At 39.3% G+C, this 20,168-nt stretch overlaps 1 protein-coding gene across 2 annotated transcripts in view; it reads right to left on the bottom strand.

Annotated features, from left to right (window-relative positions):
- CD8A (CD8 subunit alpha) overlaps nt 1–20,168 on the bottom strand; it is a 72,776-nt gene that overhangs the window by 13,716 nt on the left and 38,892 nt on the right. Inside the window, exons 1-4 of one of the 2 annotated variants that reach the window (XM_056554229.1) lie at nt 8,478–8,571; nt 2,651–2,995; nt 1,881–1,961; nt 378–497 (exon numbers count right to left, since the gene is read on the bottom strand). In XM_056554229.1, the coding sequence (XP_056410204.1) occupies nt 378–497; nt 1,881–1,961; nt 2,651–2,995; nt 8,478–8,538 (607 nt within the window). In that variant the 5' untranslated portion in view covers nt 8,539–8,571. Of the gene's footprint in view, nt 1–377; nt 498–1,880; nt 1,962–2,650; nt 2,996–8,477; nt 8,572–20,168 lie in introns of those variants that run through there. The other variant, XM_056554228.1, reaches the window with a different exon arrangement.

Raw genomic sequence — 20,168 nt, 5'->3', positions numbered from 1 at the left:
AAGCAGGAACGGAAACCATAAAAATATTCATGAGCAACAATTTTGATGAAATTCAGGACAGGAGATAGATAGATATGAGATAGATATGAGATAGATAGATAGATAAATAGATAGATATGAGATGGATAAATAGGAAATATGAGATGATAGATGTAAAGAAGATAGACACATGAATAAATAAATAAATACTTAAGAAATAAATATATATCTATAAGATGGATAGGAGATGATAGATAGTTGGATAGATAGATAGAGGATACATAGATAAATACTAAATAGATAGATATAGGATAAATAAATATGAGATATATATATATATATATATATATAGATAGATAGATAGATAGATAGATAGATAGATATGTAAAATATCTTACGGCAGCAGAGCATTATGGAAGTTATCAGAAGACAGATCAGAAAAACCCCACATAGTCCTGCCAGAGGAGCCCATACATACTGGTCGCATGATAAACCCAGTGGTTCAGGGTCTTTATTTGCTAAATAAAAGAAAAAAATATATATAATTAAAAACTCCATTCATATACTAATTGAATTACAGTAGTATCTAGAAATATTTCCACAGAATCCAGAAGGTCAGGTCTGATTTACAATTTACTTAAAAGGCTAAATCAGTGTAAAGAATAGGACAATTTTAGTGACTCAACATACACTTATTGAGGCGAGCTGCATGCCATTTATAACATATGTAGCATCTGGTCTTTGACTGTACATTGTGGTTAATGTATATTTGAAGCTGTCACCTTATATTCAATAAGTTTAACATAGGCATGAAGTTATATATGAATAAACATGGTGCTTGCAGTGTTCTGTAGTCAGGTGCAGGGAGACATCCAGCCCCACAGCTGATGCAACCATACTTAAAGGGAATTATTTAGCTCTATTTTGTATCATGCTTGCATTTCAAGTGCCAATTAGCCACAGCATGCATGCCTTCTCCCTCCTCCACCCCTCTTAGCCTTGAATGATTGACATACAGGGCTCAGTGCTAAAAGCTAAGGTCTGTATCAATCATGCAGGGCAGGGAGGGATGGGGGAGGGAGGATGCTTGCATGATGCAGTTCTACAATGCCTCCTTGACACTTGAGCTCAGAGAATAATATACAGATGTCAAATTATCTTGAGAACTATTCTCATAGTAAACGAAGGGATCAGTTTTGTCACTAGTTTACCTTGTGTGTGTACTAGGCCGAAGGAGATCATAATGAGAGGGCTGAACAGACATGAACGATAACTAACATGGACAGGTCACAAGATCAACGCACTTATATCCTGTAGCTGTCATCATTTCTGTGACCTGATTGAGTTACTTTATGACATTTCTCTTGTTATGTAAGTGGACAGGTCACTGCGTCCCACAACCTCAACACACCCACCCTTGCTTCTCAGAATATCTCATCATTTTTTCCACTCGTTTTAAAGTATATAACACAGGATAAAACAAACTATAACTAAAATTACTTCGGCCTGACACAAATATATCACAAAAGAGGCAAAGTATAAACAACTTACAAAATATAGAAAAACGACTGTATACTAAAGGATTGCTATGGGTTATGCAAAGTATATAGAGCAATGCATACTGTATACAAGTATAATTCATTTTAAATATGCATAATATAGCAATCTCTAATGGAACAAATATTTGATCAGGTCCAAGACTATACTATTCGAAGACGAAAGTCTTCAATTTGCTGCTCAATTTCTTAATACCCTAACCAAGGTAAAGTGGCTTTTTTTTCCCAAACCTCTCCCATGTGCACATCACCCAGGGCACATAGGGAACAAGACCTCCCCCTCCAACCCCCAGCTATGCCCATACCAGTTATATAAAAAAACCAAGAGAACCTTGCAGCACATACCTGGGGGACAATTACAAGGATCTCCTGCATCTGTCGTTCTAGCAGGAGGCGGTTTTGTTAATTTTGGTTTGGGTGATGTCACTTTAAAAAAATAATTAAAAAGTATGTAGGCATAAATTCGCAATAATATTTTTGAAAATAAAATAAAAAGACACTATATGCTGTAAATATAAAAAATGAATGCAAATAAAACCTAAAAATATTTTGGAAAAAAAGCAAAAATATATTCATAAAAAATGTTTAATACATTTAATAATAATAATAATAATAATTATAAGACAAAAAAAACAACAACAACAATAATAATAAAAATATATTATTATTATATTAATAATATTTAATACATTAATTAAATAATTGTCAGTCTACAAAAAGATAATGTTACATTAATAAGGAACAAAAACATTCAAAGTGTCATTTCTAAAAACATTTGACATGTCATGCCGACATGTCAAAAGTTTTGATTGGTTGGGGTCCTGGTGCGGAGACCCCCTGTGATCATAAGATATAGCGGGGAGAAGTGCGTGGCAGTGTGCTTCACTTCTGGCTCGTCGGTCAATCTGTCAGGTTGCAGGTGACGGGCTCCTCAGACCGGCCATATCTAATGACCCGACCATATCTATTAACACTAACGCCTTAACCTATCTTATCTTAACTAATCTTTTTTAATGTATTCATTAGTGATAACTATGTATGTGATACCGGCAGACAAGACAAATCTATGAACTGAGCGAAGGGTCATTACTCTTATAAAAGTCATATAACTTTACCTTCAGGGTAGATGAGCTGAAGACCTGGGCTGATATAAAGCACTGAATTTTTATTGATCATACAGTAGTAAGTTCCTTGGTCCTTCTCACCGAATTTGTTTGTCGTCAGAGTAAAGTGAAATCCTGATATCTCTGCTTTGAAATCTTGGTTGGAATCTCTGTATGTTTCTCTCCCTGTGGAGCTGAGATGTACAATAGATTCTGGAGATGTGGCCCCTTTCTTGTGACGGAACCAGAAGACCCCATAATCTTTGGATTCTCCGGTATCGAGTAGACATTCTATCTTGACAGACCTTGAGCTGCCTCTTTGCAGAGGATTGCTGGTTATCCTCAGCTGATGAGTACCTAAAAAAACACATGAAAAAAAAACAAAAAAAAAAAAAAACATAAAGAATCATAGCGCAATGAAGCACGCAAAATCTATTTATTATTATTATCTGTAGGTTATTGTTTTTTTTTTTGGTTATTATTATTGGCAAGACACATGAAGAGTATGCTTGGTATGAGCGGCAGCCAGTAGCCAAACCACAGCAATGTCTATAGCTTCCTCTAATGGCACGCATGAATGGGGCACCTAAGGTAGAATGGGGGTCTCCATGGCAGCGAATTGAAGGACCACAGTGCTGTCTTAACAATTGTCTCTGTACTACATAGACCGTACGCTAATAGACCAATATAGAATATTGTGAAAAAGTTTTTACCCTCTTCCCAATTTCTTCTCTTTGTTGACCTTGAATGTTTCAGATCATCGCACTACTTTAAAATGAATGGGGTCCCTGCCAGACCTGTGTTGTACCCCATTCATTTTAATGAGCAGAACGGAGTCAGCTAGTTACTCTAGTTGGCTTATTTTTGAACAGTATCAGTTTTTGTTGCCAGATTGAAACTGCAGCAGACCATGGTTTTTAGTCCCGCAACAAAAACTGGTTCGGTCGGTCAAAAAATGAGCCAACTGGAGTCACTAGCTGACTTCATCCGGCTCATTAAAATGAAAAGGGTATGGCACTGGTCCGGCAAGGGTACGGCAGCAGCCGTTTTTTCAATTCTCTTGCCGTATAGGGCTGCCATATGCCTAAAACGTGGTGTGAATAAAGTTATATTAACAATAAGGTTCAGCCACCCCAGGATGATTTCTGCCGGAACTGTTTTATCTATATGTCCCTTATATTGAAGGTGCGTGACAATTTAAAGCAGCAGGACAGTCTCTAAAAGCAGCACATGATGCCATATTCTAAAGAGATTCACATATAAATGCCAAAGAGAGAACACAAAATAACTCAGATAAAGACCTATTAAAATTTTTTTTATTAAAGTATTGGAAATGAAGTAAAATATCATGTTATAACACAACAATTTTGGTTATCAATACAACAGATAAAAAAAAGGCTCCAGTAGAGTGACTTGGCTCAAAGGCCTTTATTGTGAACATTATGGCCAAAAATGAAGGCCTAGAGTGGACAGGGTAGGCACAAAATAAACATAAAAAACATAAGAACAAACAAAAAAGTCATAACATGCAGAAGAGACCAAAGGTCCTAAACAGAACACCATAGTGATATAAACAGTGCAGATAGTAATACAATTAAAGAGGGTTTTAGAATGTATCCCCTATCCATAGGATAGGGGATAAGTGTCTGATCACTGGGTGTCCAACTGCTGGGACCCCCTGCGATCTTCAGAACTGTGCCCTTCTTTTACCTCAAAGCAGCTGCCCGCCATCTTCCAAGACAAACTGATCTCAGGAGTGACAATCAGTCACTCCCAGTCACTAAGCAGGCTGTCACTCCCGAGACCACTGATCAGACATTTATCCCTTTTACTTTGGATAGATAATACGTTTTAATAACCGGTCAACAAAAAACAAAGACATAGCTGTCTTTTCATCTTGTTTGTTTGACAGGGACACCAGGAATCAGGGCATTAACTATTTTTCCTCCTACTACTTCGTTGAAACCTCTTTGAAATGACCACCCAAAATTACAGTGAAAACCTTTATTTTATGGGAATAGTCTTCTCAAAGACAGCCCCAATATGCAAAGTCACAGAAAACGAGGTCTGGATATGGAGTGGTTTTCACAGAGGTGATCTTCCCTGTATATGAAAAAATGGTCAGCTTTGTACAATTGTCTTGCAAAAAAACAAGGGCTCATACAGCTACAGTATGTTGACCGCATATAGTTATGGGTGCCAGAATGTAAAGAGACACAATCACTAAGCGTTGGTCTTCAAGCCAGTATGTCAGGGGTAGGAGACCAAACATATATTTGGCATCATTACTATTGTGGAGATCAGTAAAATTAGTATTACTGTACCATTCACAGAGAAGCGGTAAACCTTGTGCATTTTGCAAATTTTTCGACCAGTGAATTTCCTATTTTGAAGCTGTATTTTTCCCACAGAAGACTAGAGATGGATAACCCTTGTCTTTATGCCCTGTTTAGACATATGTATGACATAGAGGAGGAAACCTCTTCTTATGTGCCTAGATGGATGGAAAGGTGCCTGTACACCTTCAATACCTTCAATTCGTTCAGCCAAATGTTCATGTATGGTAGATGGGGGTAGGGAAAGCATGCTGCTACCAGACAGCTCTTGTGATGGCCTAACTTCCAGAAAACAGAAGGGTAGGGCAGTTGAAATCCAACATGTCTGACCATTCTCTTTCCGCATGTCTGATTCATAAGAGAGTCAGCCAGTCCCACCAAAATTAGTGGGGTCAGATGACTTTTCACTAAAGTATATGGGACATTAATAGCAGCGCCTACTCTTGCAGACCTGACCATGGCATACATAATGTAGCATAACATGACAACCACTTAAAATGTATGGCCAGATGTGAATTTTTCCTGTAATATTAGCAGATCACCATACAAAAGAGAAGTCAGACCCACCAACTCTTCTTTAAAAAGGGGTTGCAGCTCTCGTCATCGTGTCCCTGTTGGCCCTTGTAAAATGGCTTTTAGGTCAACACTGACACATGTTTTTCTTGTGCTATATTATTTCATCAGAATGACCAGATTTTTTAAAAATGTTTTTAAATTAGATTTTTTTCAAAACATTAAAAAACAAAAACAAATCTAACCACTGTGTTCTTGTTCAAAATGTTTAGCGTACAACCATTCATTGCGTACAATTTACTGTAGTTTTATTTTTTTGATTGAGATCATGCATCTCGGGTATTTGGATACCTTTTTTGACATTATATTGAATAATTCTTTATTCCTTATGTACCTGGGAAAAATGCTTCCAAATACCAGAGTTGCATAATCTCAATGGAAAAAAAAAATTGCCAGAAAACGTTTCACAGAGAAGAGAACAAACTTTGGGTTTCCTGGAAGCAATTCGAGAACAAAATAAAGAAACATACGAACTTCACCTCACAGTGCATTAAAACAAACTTTGCATACTGTTATTTTTTCCCCCATGACCTAACTAAAGAATATGATCGAAGATTTGTCAGTGACCAAAACATTTTTCAGTATTTTATCTATTAAATTGTAGTCAATAGTGGGGTGTATTTTTAAACCGTGGGAGGGAATTTCCATTGGGGGAAAGCCTATATCTAAATATCTTATAATTTGATGCACATAAAAACACAAAACTCAAAAACTTCATTATTATTGAGAGGATTTCTTTCTTCCTTTTTTTTTTTTTTTATGTCCAATATTGCCTCAGAATGGTGTAAAAAAAGATCCCAAATGGACTACTACAGACTATAGTACTTAAAGTTGTTACACCTATAATAAGCATAAAAGAAGCATCCACAGTGTCAATATTATACATTCCATAGAGATAACCCATGTAGCTGCTGGTGCTGTTAGACCCCTAGAAAGTCGGGTTGACTGCATCCCTTATAATGGTGGGTGGTGAGAACCTGTGCATGCTCTCTCCACAGTTCCTACAATTATAACATACAAGGATGTGGGGTATTAAATGGGCGCACGTTAAAAGCTTTGAACGGTCTGGGTCTGAGTGTTCAGACCTTGATCGATTGCTAGAATGGGCAAGTAGAAGAGTGTGCTAACCAGACAAATTTACATTGTTGGTCTATGGGATTGTCTCGGTCAGTGCGCGATACTCTCCATACCCATTCTAGTGATCGATGGGGATCTGAGCACCCTGACCGATCAAAACCTTTGATATGCCTCTAGGACATGCGAAAAGTTTTTTTTAAAGTGACAGGTACACTTTTACTCAAAAATCATAGAAAGAAAATTGGGGGCAAACAAACACCAAGACCTCTGGTCCCAAGGGTTTATGTTATGCATCAAAAACTGAACCCCATTATTATATTTGCTCTGGGAACCTCTTATCTTTATGTACACCCTTGACTATGCCAACAGTACCAACCAGTGGAAAGTACATTAAACTGACCATAACAGCAGTTTAGAGATATCCTAAGTAGAAATAGGTAATACTATTTATCATTATATGAGAAATTCAGTGATATACCCATATATTACCAATCCTTCATAGCCATTAACATCTCCCAAGACAACGTTTTGCTGAAGTCGGTCATATTCTTCATATAGCTGTCGGACAATTAGCTATTTGTTCATACCCCACCATTACCAAGCAGGCTTAGTTTGGTTTAGCATGAATTTCTTTTTCACGGTGGAAGGGGACCTAACATGTCTAGTCCATCTTTTCCCCCAATATTTACCATCAGGGGACAGTCATAAACATTATTTAAAGATCAACCACTTCACCTCACAAGCATGGGAATGATGGGCACTGCCAGGATCCGATAGTATATAGATATAAAATGTATTAAATAAATACGTACAACGAGTTTTGGCAGAAACATGGTACGTTTGGCTACTATCTAATGTGTATGACAAGCTTAAATTCTTCATGTAATGCTCTCTTTTGGAACCACACAGTTGTATATTTCTCATGATGAAACTTTTATATGATACATAATTGAAAAACTAATTTAAAAAACAAAGAAAAACTTAAAAAAGGTATAATTTTTTATCATGTTGAACCCTGAAACATATGTCTATAAACCCAATAGGATCAGTAAGCAGTCAAATGTTTCAAGGTTTTCTGACTGTCTCCCTAAGGTTTGTTAGTTTTTTCACTGCTCCACCATTAAGATAAGATGTGATAAAGATCACAAAGATATATCAAATAGTTATATTGACTAATATCAAATATAGAAAAAATATTCATAATCATCATCTTCACGGTTTTGTGGATCCATCGAGTAAATAAGAAATAAAATTATTAAACGATAGATTGAAAAGATGAGCCACTTTTAAAAATGTTCTTTCCTGCAGTAATAGCAATAATAATTTATGTAAATAATAAAAAATAAAAATAATTGCTAAATATTCATATAAAATACATCATTCCCAATGCTGCCTTAAAAATAAAAATAAAGTTCCCGTTGAATTATACCTCTATAATAGATAGTTGAAGGGTAGCTGTACACAGTGGCGTTTTTGGGTTGTGTCTATAACTATATAATATATTTTTTGGTAAAAATATATATAAATATAAAAAAATATATAAGATAAAAATATATATATTTTTTGATATCCACAACAATTGATGATTTTTTGAAGTATGTAATAATGATAGTAGCAATAATAATGACAACAAAATAAAAAAAAATTAGAGAAAATGAAAGTAATTAAAAAAATTTCACAATGTAAAAAAAGATTTAAAAAATGAAAATACAATTAAAAAAATTCCAAAAATAAAAACAGAACGGAACAAAAACCAATTATAAATTACTACAAAATAACTAGGGAACACGAACACTTGTGATAAGAAATAAATTGCATTTAATTATGATTATTATTTGATAATTATAACTTACATAAGAAGAGGCAGAGAAGAATCGTAAGGGAGGAGATGGTGAACATAGTGTGAGAGACCATGACGGGGCTGCAGTCCTCGCTGACTGGCAGCACAGGACGTGAATCACACTCCTGGAGTCTCAACACCAGAAAGGATGTGATGTCAGACTCATATATTAAAAATGCTGAAAAAAAAAGTATAACATAATACAGAGGGTATATAAATAGAATTGTATTAATGACGGTAGACCTGAAGATAATGCAGAGGGGTATAGGCTTCCAAAGAGATGGACCATTCTCATGATCGGTGGGGGTCCTAAAGGTTGGACCAATAACAATCATAATCTGATGGCATATCCTAGAGCAGGGCTGGGAAACCTCTTTTGTGTCGAGGGCCATTTCGAGATCTATTAAATCATTTGCGTTAGCTACTGCTATGTGCAGAGGAGGAGAGCCTGGGCTGTGTACTTGTAATCTGATAGCATGTCTTCCCTTTTCAGAGGGTCCACACTGTCCAGAAAAGGTAAATCAAGGCTTCCCACTCATCTCAGGAGCAGTTTCAGCACCTAAGTCTTTCTTCCTTTCTTTTTTTTTATGTCCAATATTGCCTCAGAATGGTGTAAAAAAAGATCCTAAATGGACTACTACAGACTATAGTAATTAAAGTTGTTACACCTATGATAAGCCATAAAAGAAGCATCCACAGTGTCAATATTATACATTCCATAGAGATAACCCATGTAGCTGCTGGTGCTGTTAGACCCCTAGAAAGTCGGGTTGACTGCATCCCTTATAATGGTGGGTGGTGAGAACCTGTGCATGCTCTCTCCACAGTTCCTACAATTATAGCATGCAAGGATGTGGGGAATTAAATGGGCACACGGTAAAAGCTTTGAACGGTCTGGGTCTGAGTGTTCAGACCCTGATTGATTGCTGGAATAAGCCGGTAGAAGAGTGTGCTAACCAGACAAATTTACATTGTTGGTCTATGGGATTGTCTCGGTCAGTGCGTGCTTCTTTCCATGTCCATTCTAGTGATCGATGGGGATCTGAGCATCCTGACCGATCAAAACCTTTGATATGCCTCTAGGACATGCGAACAGGTACACTTTTACTCAAAAATCATAAAAAGAAAATTGGGGGTAAACAACAAGACCTCTGGTCCCAAGCGTTTATGTTATGCATCAAAAAGTAAACCCCATTATTATATTTGCTCTGGGATCCTCTTATCTTTATGTACACCCTTGACCATGCCAACAGTACCAACCAGTGGAAACTACATTAAAGGGTACCTCTCATCAAATAAACTTTTGATATATTGTAAATTAATGAATGTTGAATAACTTTCCAATAGCATGTTAATGAAAAATATGCTTCTTTCTATTGTATTTTTACCGATCAGTCCTGTCAGCAAGCATTTCTGACTCATGCTGGAGTCCTAAACACTCAGAGCTGCCAGCCTGCTTTGTTCACAGCCAAACAGGCTGTGAACAAAGCAGGCTGGCAGCTCTGAGTGTTCTCCTTTGTGAACAAAGCAGACTGGCAGCTCGTAGTGTTTAGGACTCCAGCAGGAGTCTGAAATGCTTGCTGCCAGGACTGGTAGGGAGACCCCTAGTGGTCAATTCTTCAAAGTGGAAAATTAAATAGAAAGAAGCATATTTTTTAATAACATGCAATTGTAAAGTTATTCTGCATACAATAATCTATAATAAATCAAAAGTTTTTTTTGATGAAAGGTACCCTTTAAACTGACCATAACAGCAGTGTAGAGATGTCCTAAGTAGAAATAGGTAATACTATTTATCATTATACGAGAAATTCTGTGATATTCCCATATATTACCAATCCTTCATAGCCATTAACATCTCCCAGGACAACGTTTTGCTGAAGTCGGTCATATTCTTAATGTAGCTGTCGGACAATTAGCTATTTGTTCATACCTCACCATTACCAAGCAGGCTTAGTTTGGTTTAGCATGAATTTTTATTTCGCGGTGGAAGGGGACCTAGCATGTCTAGTCCATCTTTTCCCCAATATTTACCATCAGGGGACAGTCATAAACATTATTTAAAGATCAACCACTTTGGTCCCGCTGCTTCAGCTTAACGCATAAGGCAGTCAAGGCCACCAAGGCGCAGGAGACTAGCTTTAAAATTCTCTCCCGTTGGTACCGAGTGCCGTCGGTGCTTCACCGTTGGTACCTGCTGGTCCCTGATACGTGTTGGAGGTGTGGAGCCGCCGAGGGCTCGATGTCCCACATCTGGTGGAGTTGCCCGGCCCTATCCCATATCTGGTCTTCTGTCCTCTCCACTATCCGAATGGTGACAAATGTTACTGTCCCTCGTGACCCCGGGGCAGTGTTGTTGTTCATGCTTCCTATGGCCGTTTCTACGTACAAACGCTCCCTGGTGCGCCACTTGATCCAAGCGGCCAAGACAGTTATCCCCAGGCACTGGCGTTCCCCGGACGCCCCCACTGTGGGCGAATGGGTCGCTGAGGTGGCCTTGACTCAGCGTATGGAAGAACTCTTAGCAGTCACTCCGTCCGACCTAACCCGTTATACCTCCACCTGGTTAATCTGGACTAGTTTCTGCTCCTCAGATGCATACCGCTCACTCTCATAACTTTCCCTTGCTGGCCTCTGTGGTATTTCCGTCTTTCTCTACCTTATTCTCTTGTCTGTTCTCCTTGCTAGTCTCCTATTCCCTCCCCCTTCTTTCTCTACCCTTCACCTTTCTGTGTCCCCCCTCTGCCCCCCCCCTCCCCTTGTGGTTTGTCTTGTCTACTACCTGCCCGTGTCTGTCCGTCGTGAATAGTTTTTCCGCCCGTGTATTTTATTCTTTTTGTATTGCTTCCCCACTGGCTCGACTGGGCCCTCCCCTTCTCCTGCCACTACCTCCCTATGTGGCAGTTCTCCAGTCCCTCAGCTTTCTCCTTGTGCCTCCCCTGGCTCTTTCCCCTTGTTTTCCAATTTGATGACTGGTGTGCGATTTGTTTGAGCATTGTATTGGTTATTGAGACCTGACTGGTCGCTTTGTTCTCGCCATTCTCTTCATTTGGAATGCTCTTTGTACCGATTTCTGATGTTTATTTAATAAAAACGTTTGAATAAGAAAAAAAAGATCAACCACTTCACCTCACAAGCATGGGAATGATGGGCACTGCCAGGATCTGATAGTATATAGATATAAAATGTATTACATAAATACATACAACGAGTTTTGGCAGAAACCTGGTACGTTTGGCTTCTATCTAATGTGTTGACAAGCTTAAATTCTTCATGTAATGTTCTTTCTTTACGCGGAACAGTTTCAGCGGCGTAATTGTCCGCCGCTGAAATTCCGCAGTGTGAACGGGTCTCGCGGAGAGCCATTCACACTAATGTTAAGTTCACACCGCGGAATTCTGTAGGCAGTACACTGAGTAATATGACCGGCTGATAAACTGACCTCAGGAAAATATCAACTTTATGGACCACATCTCTGCCTGTATTATCTTCAGTTCTTTGTAATACCATGCTAATACCTAAACCGAAAGCTAAAGGAAGATGAGAGCCTAAATATTATCATTCAGTTCTATCACTGTATGACAAGACTTGGGATTTGGAACTCTATGGGGGAGATTTATCACAACCAGTGTAGAGAAAGAGTGGTGCAGTTTTCCATAGCAACCAATCAGATCGCTTCTTTCATTTTGCAGAGGCCTTTTTAAAAATGAAAGAAGCAATCTTATTGGTTGCTATGGGCAACTGGGCAGCTAAATCTCCCCTATATACTTTGTTAAAGGAGTAGTCCAGTGGTGAACCCAGTGGTGAACAACTTATCCCCTATCCTAAGGATAGGGGATAAGTTTGAGATCGGGGGGGTCCGACCGCTGGGGCCCCCTGCGATCTACTGTACGGAGCCCCGACAGCCCGCGGGAAGGGGGCGTGTCGACCTCCGCACGAAGCGGCGGCCGACACGCCCCCTCAATACAACTCTATGGCAGAGCCGAAGCGCTGCCTTCGGCAATCTCCGGCTCTGCCATAGCAATGTATTGAGGGGGCGTTTCGGTCGCCGCTTCGTGCGGAGGTCGACACCTGCTATCTGGCCGGAGAGCCTGGCCCCCGTACAGAGGGATCGCAGGGGGCCCCAGCGGTCGGACCCCCCCGCGATATCAAACTTATCCCCTATCCTTAGGATAGGGGATAAGTTTTTCACCACTGGACTACCCCTTTAATCTCCAATAAAGACACATACTATACTGTATTGAGCCGGTATTGCTGTGATGTGACTTCCCCAAAATATTATATTATATGATGTAGCAGACTGAGAGTAAGCGTTTTAGCAACACAAAACAATTATTAACATTAATTAATTGTTGGTACAACGAAAAGTTCTATGGGGGAGATTTATCAAAACCCGTCAGGAGGAAAAATTGGTGAGTTGCCCATAGCAACCAATCAGATCACTACTTTCATTTATCAGAGGCCTTTTCAAAAATGAAAGAAGTGATCTGATTGGTTGCTATGGGCAACTCAGTAATATTTCCTCTGGACGGGTTTTGATAAATCTTCCCCTATGACTCTTTATTTTCTGCTGTACATACATATGTGTTTAAAGAATGAATTGTACATGCATGCAAGAATGTTCTCATGTAAAAAGAGCAAAATAAGGATTATTTATACATGTAGATATTGGCCCTGATTTACTAAGAGTGTTGTGTAGGTTTCTTTGTAGGTTTTAATTCCCTACAATTTATTTTCCAGGGTATTTACTAAGGTTTCCCTACATTTTCCACTTTCCCTACATTTTCCTTTTTTTTTATCATGCTCTGATCTGTCTGGTTTTCTTCAGCTCAAATCCACCACATTTTCTGTGGAAACCTTAGTAAATATGTTGTTTTTTGTGAAAATGTCGGGAACACGGCCTTTTCAGGAGACCACACCCCCTTTCCACAGAACCACGCCCCTTTTCAGGTTTTCTTAGCAAAATGGAGAGTTAGTCGGGGTTTTTCATTTCTGGCGTAAATTCTGGCGCAAAATCTGGTGCAGACAGAATTTCTGGAGCAATGCAACAGAATCTGGCGCACAACCCGACAAAACATGTCGGGTTTGCAATAGTAAATGAGGGCCATAATATCTATATTGAATGTAATTTTTGATAAACTTTGACATTTTACTTTCTTATAATATTCTACACATATAAGTTCATTCTTTGCTACTATTTGCTTTATGATATGTTTACATGAAGTTTTCACTGAAATGGCGTATCCCGCACAACATTTTTTCTATTGGTTTCAATAGAAATGCATAAAATAGCTCCATAAAACATATTGATACGTAATTTGATTTAATAGGTAGAATGTCACTTTGTGAAGCAGATTCTGTGCAGAAACTATGATGGGTAACCACATGAAGCACGGCTCAGTTGAATGGGGCTAATTTGCATGCAAATCCACGGCATATCAAACAGCAAAATCTTTTTTTTTTTACTTAATGGGGTACTCCGGTGAAAACCTTTTTTCTTTTAAATCAACTGTTGCCAGAAAGTTAAACATATTTGTAAATTACTTCTATTAAAAAATCTTAATCCTTCCAGTACTTATTAGCTGCTGAATGCAACAGAGGAAATTCCTTTCTTTTTGGAACACTGATGACATCACGAGCACAGCGCTCTCTGCTGACATCTCTGTCCATTTTAGCAACCGTGCATAGCAGATGCATAGCAGATGTATGCTAAGGGCAGCATGGTGGCTCAGTGGTTAGCACTGCTGCCTTGCAGTGCTGGGGCCTTAAGTTCAAATCCCACTAAGGACAACAATAAATAAAGAGTTCTTATTATAATGATGTCAGCAAAGAGCACTGTGTTCGTGATGTCATCAGAGAGAATTGCAAAAAGAAAAGAATTTCCTCTGTAGTATTTAGCAGCTAATAAGTACAGGAAGGATTAAGATTTTTTTAATAGAAGTAATTTACAAATCTGTTTAACTTTCTGGCACCAGTTGATTTAAAAGAAAAAAGGTTTTCACCGGAGTACCCCTTTAACCCCTTCCCGCAGAATGTCATATATAAACGCCGGGTTGTGCAGTGCAGTGCAGTCTGGGCATGCTGGGAGTTGTAGTTTTGCAACATCTGGAGGGCCCCAGTTTGGAGACCATTGTATAATGGTCTCCAATCTGTGCTCTTCCAGCTGTTGCAAAACTACAACTCCCAGTATGCACTGACTGTCCAGGCATGCTGGGAGTTTTAGTTCAGCAACATCGGGCCCTTCAGATGTTGCCGAACTACAACTCCCAGCATGCCCTTCAGCTGTCTGGGCATGCTGGGAGTTGTAGTTTTGCAACAACTGGAGACACACTGGTTGGGAAACATTGTCTGTTTCTAACTCAGTGTTTCCTAACCTGTGTGCCTCCAGCTGTTGCAAAACTATAACTCCCAGCATGCACTAACAGACCATGCATGCTGGGAGTTGTGGTTTTGCAACAGGGTACATTCACATGGGCGAGGCTTTTACAGTGGGTTTCTCGCATTTTGAGATGCAGCAAATTTTGCGCCGGGAAACTCGCTGTAATCCCCCGCCCATGTGACTGTACCCTAAAAACACTACACTACACTACCACAAAATAAAATAAAAAGTTAAAAACATTACATATACACATACCCCTACACAGCCCCCCTCCCCCAAGAAGAACGTCCGGTACGCCACTGTTTCCAAAGCAGAGCCTCCAGCTGTTGAAAAACAACAACTCCCAGTATTGCCGGACAGCCGTTGACTGTCCACGCATGCTGGGAGTTTTGCAACAACTGGAGGCACCCTGTTTGGGAATCACTGGCGTAGAATACCCCTATGTCCACCCCTATGCAAATCCCTAATTTAGGCCTCAAATGCGCACGGCGCTCTCACTTTGGAGCCCTGTCGTATTTCAAGGCAACAGTTTAGGGCGACATATGGGGTATCGCCGTACTCGGGAGAAATTACGTTATAAGGTTTGGGGGGCTTTTTCTTTAACCCTTCATGAAAAGGAAATGTTGGGGTCTACACCAGAATGTTAGTGTAAAAATGTTTTATTTTTTACACTAACATGCTGATGTTGCCCTATACTTTACATTTTCACAAGAGGTAAAAGGGAAAAAAGCCCCCCAAAATTTGTAACGCAATTTTTCCCGACTACAGAGATACCCCATATGTGGGCGCAAAGTGCTCTGGGGGCGCACAACAAGGCCCAGAAGGGAGAGTGCACCATGTACATTTGAGGTGATTTGCACAGGGGTGGCTGATTGTTACAGCGGTTTTGACAAACGCAAAAAAAACAAAACCCCACATGTGACCCCATTTCGGAAACGACACCCCTCACGGAATGTAATGAGGGGTGCAGTGAGAATTTACCCCCCACAGGTGTCTGACGGATCTTTGGAACAGTGGTCCGTGAAAATGAAAACTTGTACAGCCCACTGTTCCAAAGATCTATCAGACACCAGTGGGGGGCAAATGCTCACTGTACCCCTTGTTACGTTCCTCAAGGGGTCTCGTTTCCAAAATGGTATGCCATGTGGAGGTTATTTTGCTGTCCTGGCACCATAGGGGCTTCCTAAATGCGATATGCCCTCCGAGCAAAATTTGCTCTCAAAAAGCCAAATATGACTCCTTCTCTTCTGAGCATTGTAGTTCGCCCATAGTGCACTTCAGGTCAACTTATGGGGTACCTCCATACTCAGAAGAGAAGGGGTTACAAATATTGGGGGTATTTCCTGCTATTAACCCTTGCAAAAATGTGAAATTTGGGGGGAAACACACATTTTAGTGAAAAAAATTTTATTTATTTTTTACATATGCAAAAGTCGTGAAACACCTGTGGGGTATTAAGGCTCACTTTATTCCTTGTTATGTTCCTCAAGGTGTCTAGTTTCCAAAATGGTATGCCATGTGAGTTTTTTTTTGCTGTTCTGGCACCATAGGGGCTTCCTAAATGCATCATGCCCCCCAAAAACCATTTCAGAAAAACTTACTCTCCAAAATCCCCTTGTCGCTCTTTCCCTTCTGAGCCCTCTACTGCGCCCGCCGAACACTTTACATAGACATATGAGGTATGTGCTTACTCAAGAGAAATTGGGCTACAAATATAAGTATGCATTTTCTCCTTTTACCCCTTGTAAAAATTCAAAAATTGGGTCTACAAGAACATGCGAGTGTAAAAAATGAAGATTGTGAATTTTCTCCTTCACTTTGCTTCTATTCCTGTGAAACACCTAAAAGGTTAAAATGATGACTGAATGTCATTTTAAATACTTTGGGGGGTGCAGTTTTTATAATGGGGTCTTTTGTGGGGTATTTCTAATATGAAGACCCTTCAAATCCACTTCAAACCTGAACTGGTCCCTGAAAAATAGTGAGTTTGAAAATTTTGTGAAAAATTGGAAAATTGCTGCTGAACTTTGAAGCCCTCTGGTGTCTTCCAAAAGTAAAAACTCGTCACTTTTATGATGCAAACATAAAGTAGACATATTGTATATGTGAATAAAATTTTTTTTTATTTGTAATATACATTTTCCTTACAAGCAGAGAGCTTCAAAGTTAGAAAAATGCTAAATTTTCAAATTTTTCATCAAATTTTAGGATTTTTCACAAGGAAAGGATGCAAGTTACCATAAAATTTTACCACTAAGTTAAAGTAGAATATGTCACGAAAAAACAGTCTCGGAATCAGAATGATAACTAAAAGCATTCCAGAGTTATTAATTTTTAAAGTGACAGTGGTCAGATGTGCAAAAAACGCTCTGGTCCTTAAGGCCAAAATGGGCTTGGTCCTGAAGGGGTTAAATGGGTATTTCACTGGAAAACATTTTATTTTAAATCAACTGGTGCCAGAAAGTTAAACAGATTTGTAAATTACTTCTATTAAAAGATATTAATACTTCCAGTACTTATCAGCTGCTGTATACTACAGAGGAAGTTATTTTCATTTTCAATTTCTTTTCTCTCTGACCACAGTGCTCTCTGACACCTCTGTCCATGTCAGGAACTATCCAGAGCAATAGAGGTTTGCTATGGGGATTTGCTCCTACTCTGGACAGTTCCTAAAATGGACAGAGGTGTCGGCAGAGAACACTGTGGTCAGACAAAAAGGAAATTCTAAAAGAAAATTACTTCCTCCGTAGTATACAGCAGCTGATAAGTACTGGAAGGATTAAGATTTTTAAATAGACGTAATTTACAAATCTAAAAAAATGCAGTGTAGCCCGGACCTTCTAGGTGAGTATAAAATGGATATACGAGGATCGTGCTTCAATAATAATTATCATTTATTTATAAAAATAAGATTTCATCACTTCTCACAGGGCCCTTGTGAGAAGAACATACATAATAAAAGGCAACCTAACAATGTATTAGGCAATAGTATTAAAATTCTACACTTGGCATAGAGTAATAGAATAAAATAGCAGAGTAAGATCTGTACCATACAAATATATTAGAAAGTTGCTCTTCTAGATGTTTAGGGTAAATATGTCCCTTTTTTTGGATACAGTAGCAAACAGTCTGTATTGATAGCAATTGTTACCGGTCTGTAGATTGTAGCTCAGGCGATGAATATTGCTCCCGCAATAGCTGAGTGTCCGTGGTGTATACAGTCCACTGTGTGGTGCCTCCAATTGTGAGCCTGGTCCAGTAGGGTCTGAGCGTGGTGGCAGTCGCTGTCGGATAAGGCGCTGGCAGGCGCCGAAGATCGTGATGGTGTCCGGGGACTGCTGGCGCTGGCGTGCGCTAGAGTTGATATTCCTCACCGCTTCATTGGTTGGTAAACAGGACCATATACTGGAAGGCTGGAAGTTCACCTCGTGGTGCCGGCGTCTGACGTCAGAGCCGGGATGGTTACAGCAGGATAATTGCACCGGGATGATTGCGCCGGGATGGATCTGAACTGCTGGACCGGGTAGATAGCAAAGCGAGAGCGCAAATGATGGTACAGTTCATAGAGTGTAACTGGCCATAGAGTTTGGGCACAGTTTAAATACTGCTATGCCAGTAGATAAAGACTAGACGCGTTTCAGGGTTGTATGATATAACCCTTTCCTCAGTAGTCATAAGCCTTATGACTACTGAGGAAAGGGTTATATCATACAACCCTGAAACGCGTCTAGTAAGTAAAAAAATCATTAACCCTTTCAATGATCCCTCCCCCTAATAAAAGTTTGAATCACCCGGCATTTCCAAGAATAAAAAAAAACAAAACAGTGTAAATAAAAATAAACATATGTGGTATCGCCGCGTGCGGAAATGTCAGAGTTATAAAAATATACCAATTTTTAAACCGCACATTCAATGGCGTACGCGCAACAAAATTCCAAAGTCCAAAATAGCGTATTTTTGGTCACTTTTTATATCATGAAAAGATGAATAAAAAGCGATCAAAAAGTCCGATCAATGCAAACATGGTACTGCCAAAAACTTCAGATCATGGCACAAAAAATGAGCCCTCAAAGCCCCCTGAACATGGAAAAATAAAAAAAATTATAGGGCTCAGAAAATGACAATTTTAAACATATACATTTTCCTGCATGTATTTGTGATTTTTTTTAAGTAGTAATACAAAATCAAACTTATACAAGTAGGGTATCATTTTAACCGTATGGACCTAGAGAATAAAGATAAGGTGTCATTTTTACTGAAAAATGTACTACGTAGAAACGGAAGCCCCCAAAAGTTCCAAAAGGGCCTTTTTTTCAGTTTTGTCGCACAATGATTTTTATTTCCGTTTCGCCGTAGATTTTTGGGTAAAATGACTGATGTCATTACAAAGTAGAATTGGTGGCGCAAAAAATAAGCCATCATATAGAATTTTAGGTGAAAATTTTAAAGAGTTATGATTTTTTAAAGTTAAGGAGGAAAAATTGAAAATGAAAAAACGAAAAAAGCCCTGGTCCGGGGGTTAAAGGGGTATTCCAGGCCAAAACTTTTTTTTATATATCAACTGGCTCCGGAAATTTAAACAGATTTGTAAATTACTTCTTTTAAAAAATCTTAATCCTTCCAATAGTTATTAGCTTCTGAAGTTGAGTTGCTGTTTTCTGTCTAACTGCTTTCTGATGACTCACGTCCTGGGAGCTGTCCAGCTCCTATGGGGATATTCTCCCACCATGCACAGCTCCTGGGACGTGACATCATCATTGAGCACTTACACAGAAAACTTTAGAAGCTAATAACTATTGGAAGGATTAAGATTTTTTAATAGAAGTAATTTACAAATCTGTTTAACTTCCCGGAGCCAGTTGATATATATAAAAAAGTTTTTGCCTGGAATACCCCTTTAAGTTAAAAAAAAAATTTGCTGTTTGATATGCAGTGAATTTGCATGCAGATTAGCCCAGCGGAGTACCCCTTTAAATACTTTTAGAATTTCTACATTTTTATTTAACAATATTAGATCACCAATCAGTGTGATCTTAAAGGGGTACTCCGGCCCTAAGACATCTTATCTCCTGAAAGGGGATAAGATGTCTGATCGTGGGAGTCCCCCGCAATCTCTCATACAGCACCCATCTGTGTGTGTTCCACGCAGTGCGACCACGGGGCTGGAGTATCATGACGTCACAACTCCGTCACGCCCCCTCCCATAGACATGCATTGAGGGGGCGGGGTGTGACGTCATGAGGGGGCAGGGCTATGACGTCAAGAACTGCCGGCGCCGGCTCCAGCGTTCGGAACAGTTTGTTCCAAACGCTGAGCAGCGGAGTA

The sequence above is a fragment of the Hyla sarda genome, chromosome 1 (assembly GCF_029499605.1).
Source record: "Hyla sarda isolate aHylSar1 chromosome 1, aHylSar1.hap1, whole genome shotgun sequence".
NCBI classification, from domain to species: domain Eukaryota; kingdom Metazoa; phylum Chordata; class Amphibia; order Anura; family Hylidae; genus Hyla; species Hyla sarda.
This window is presented reverse-complemented; position numbering and strand designations above follow the sequence as displayed.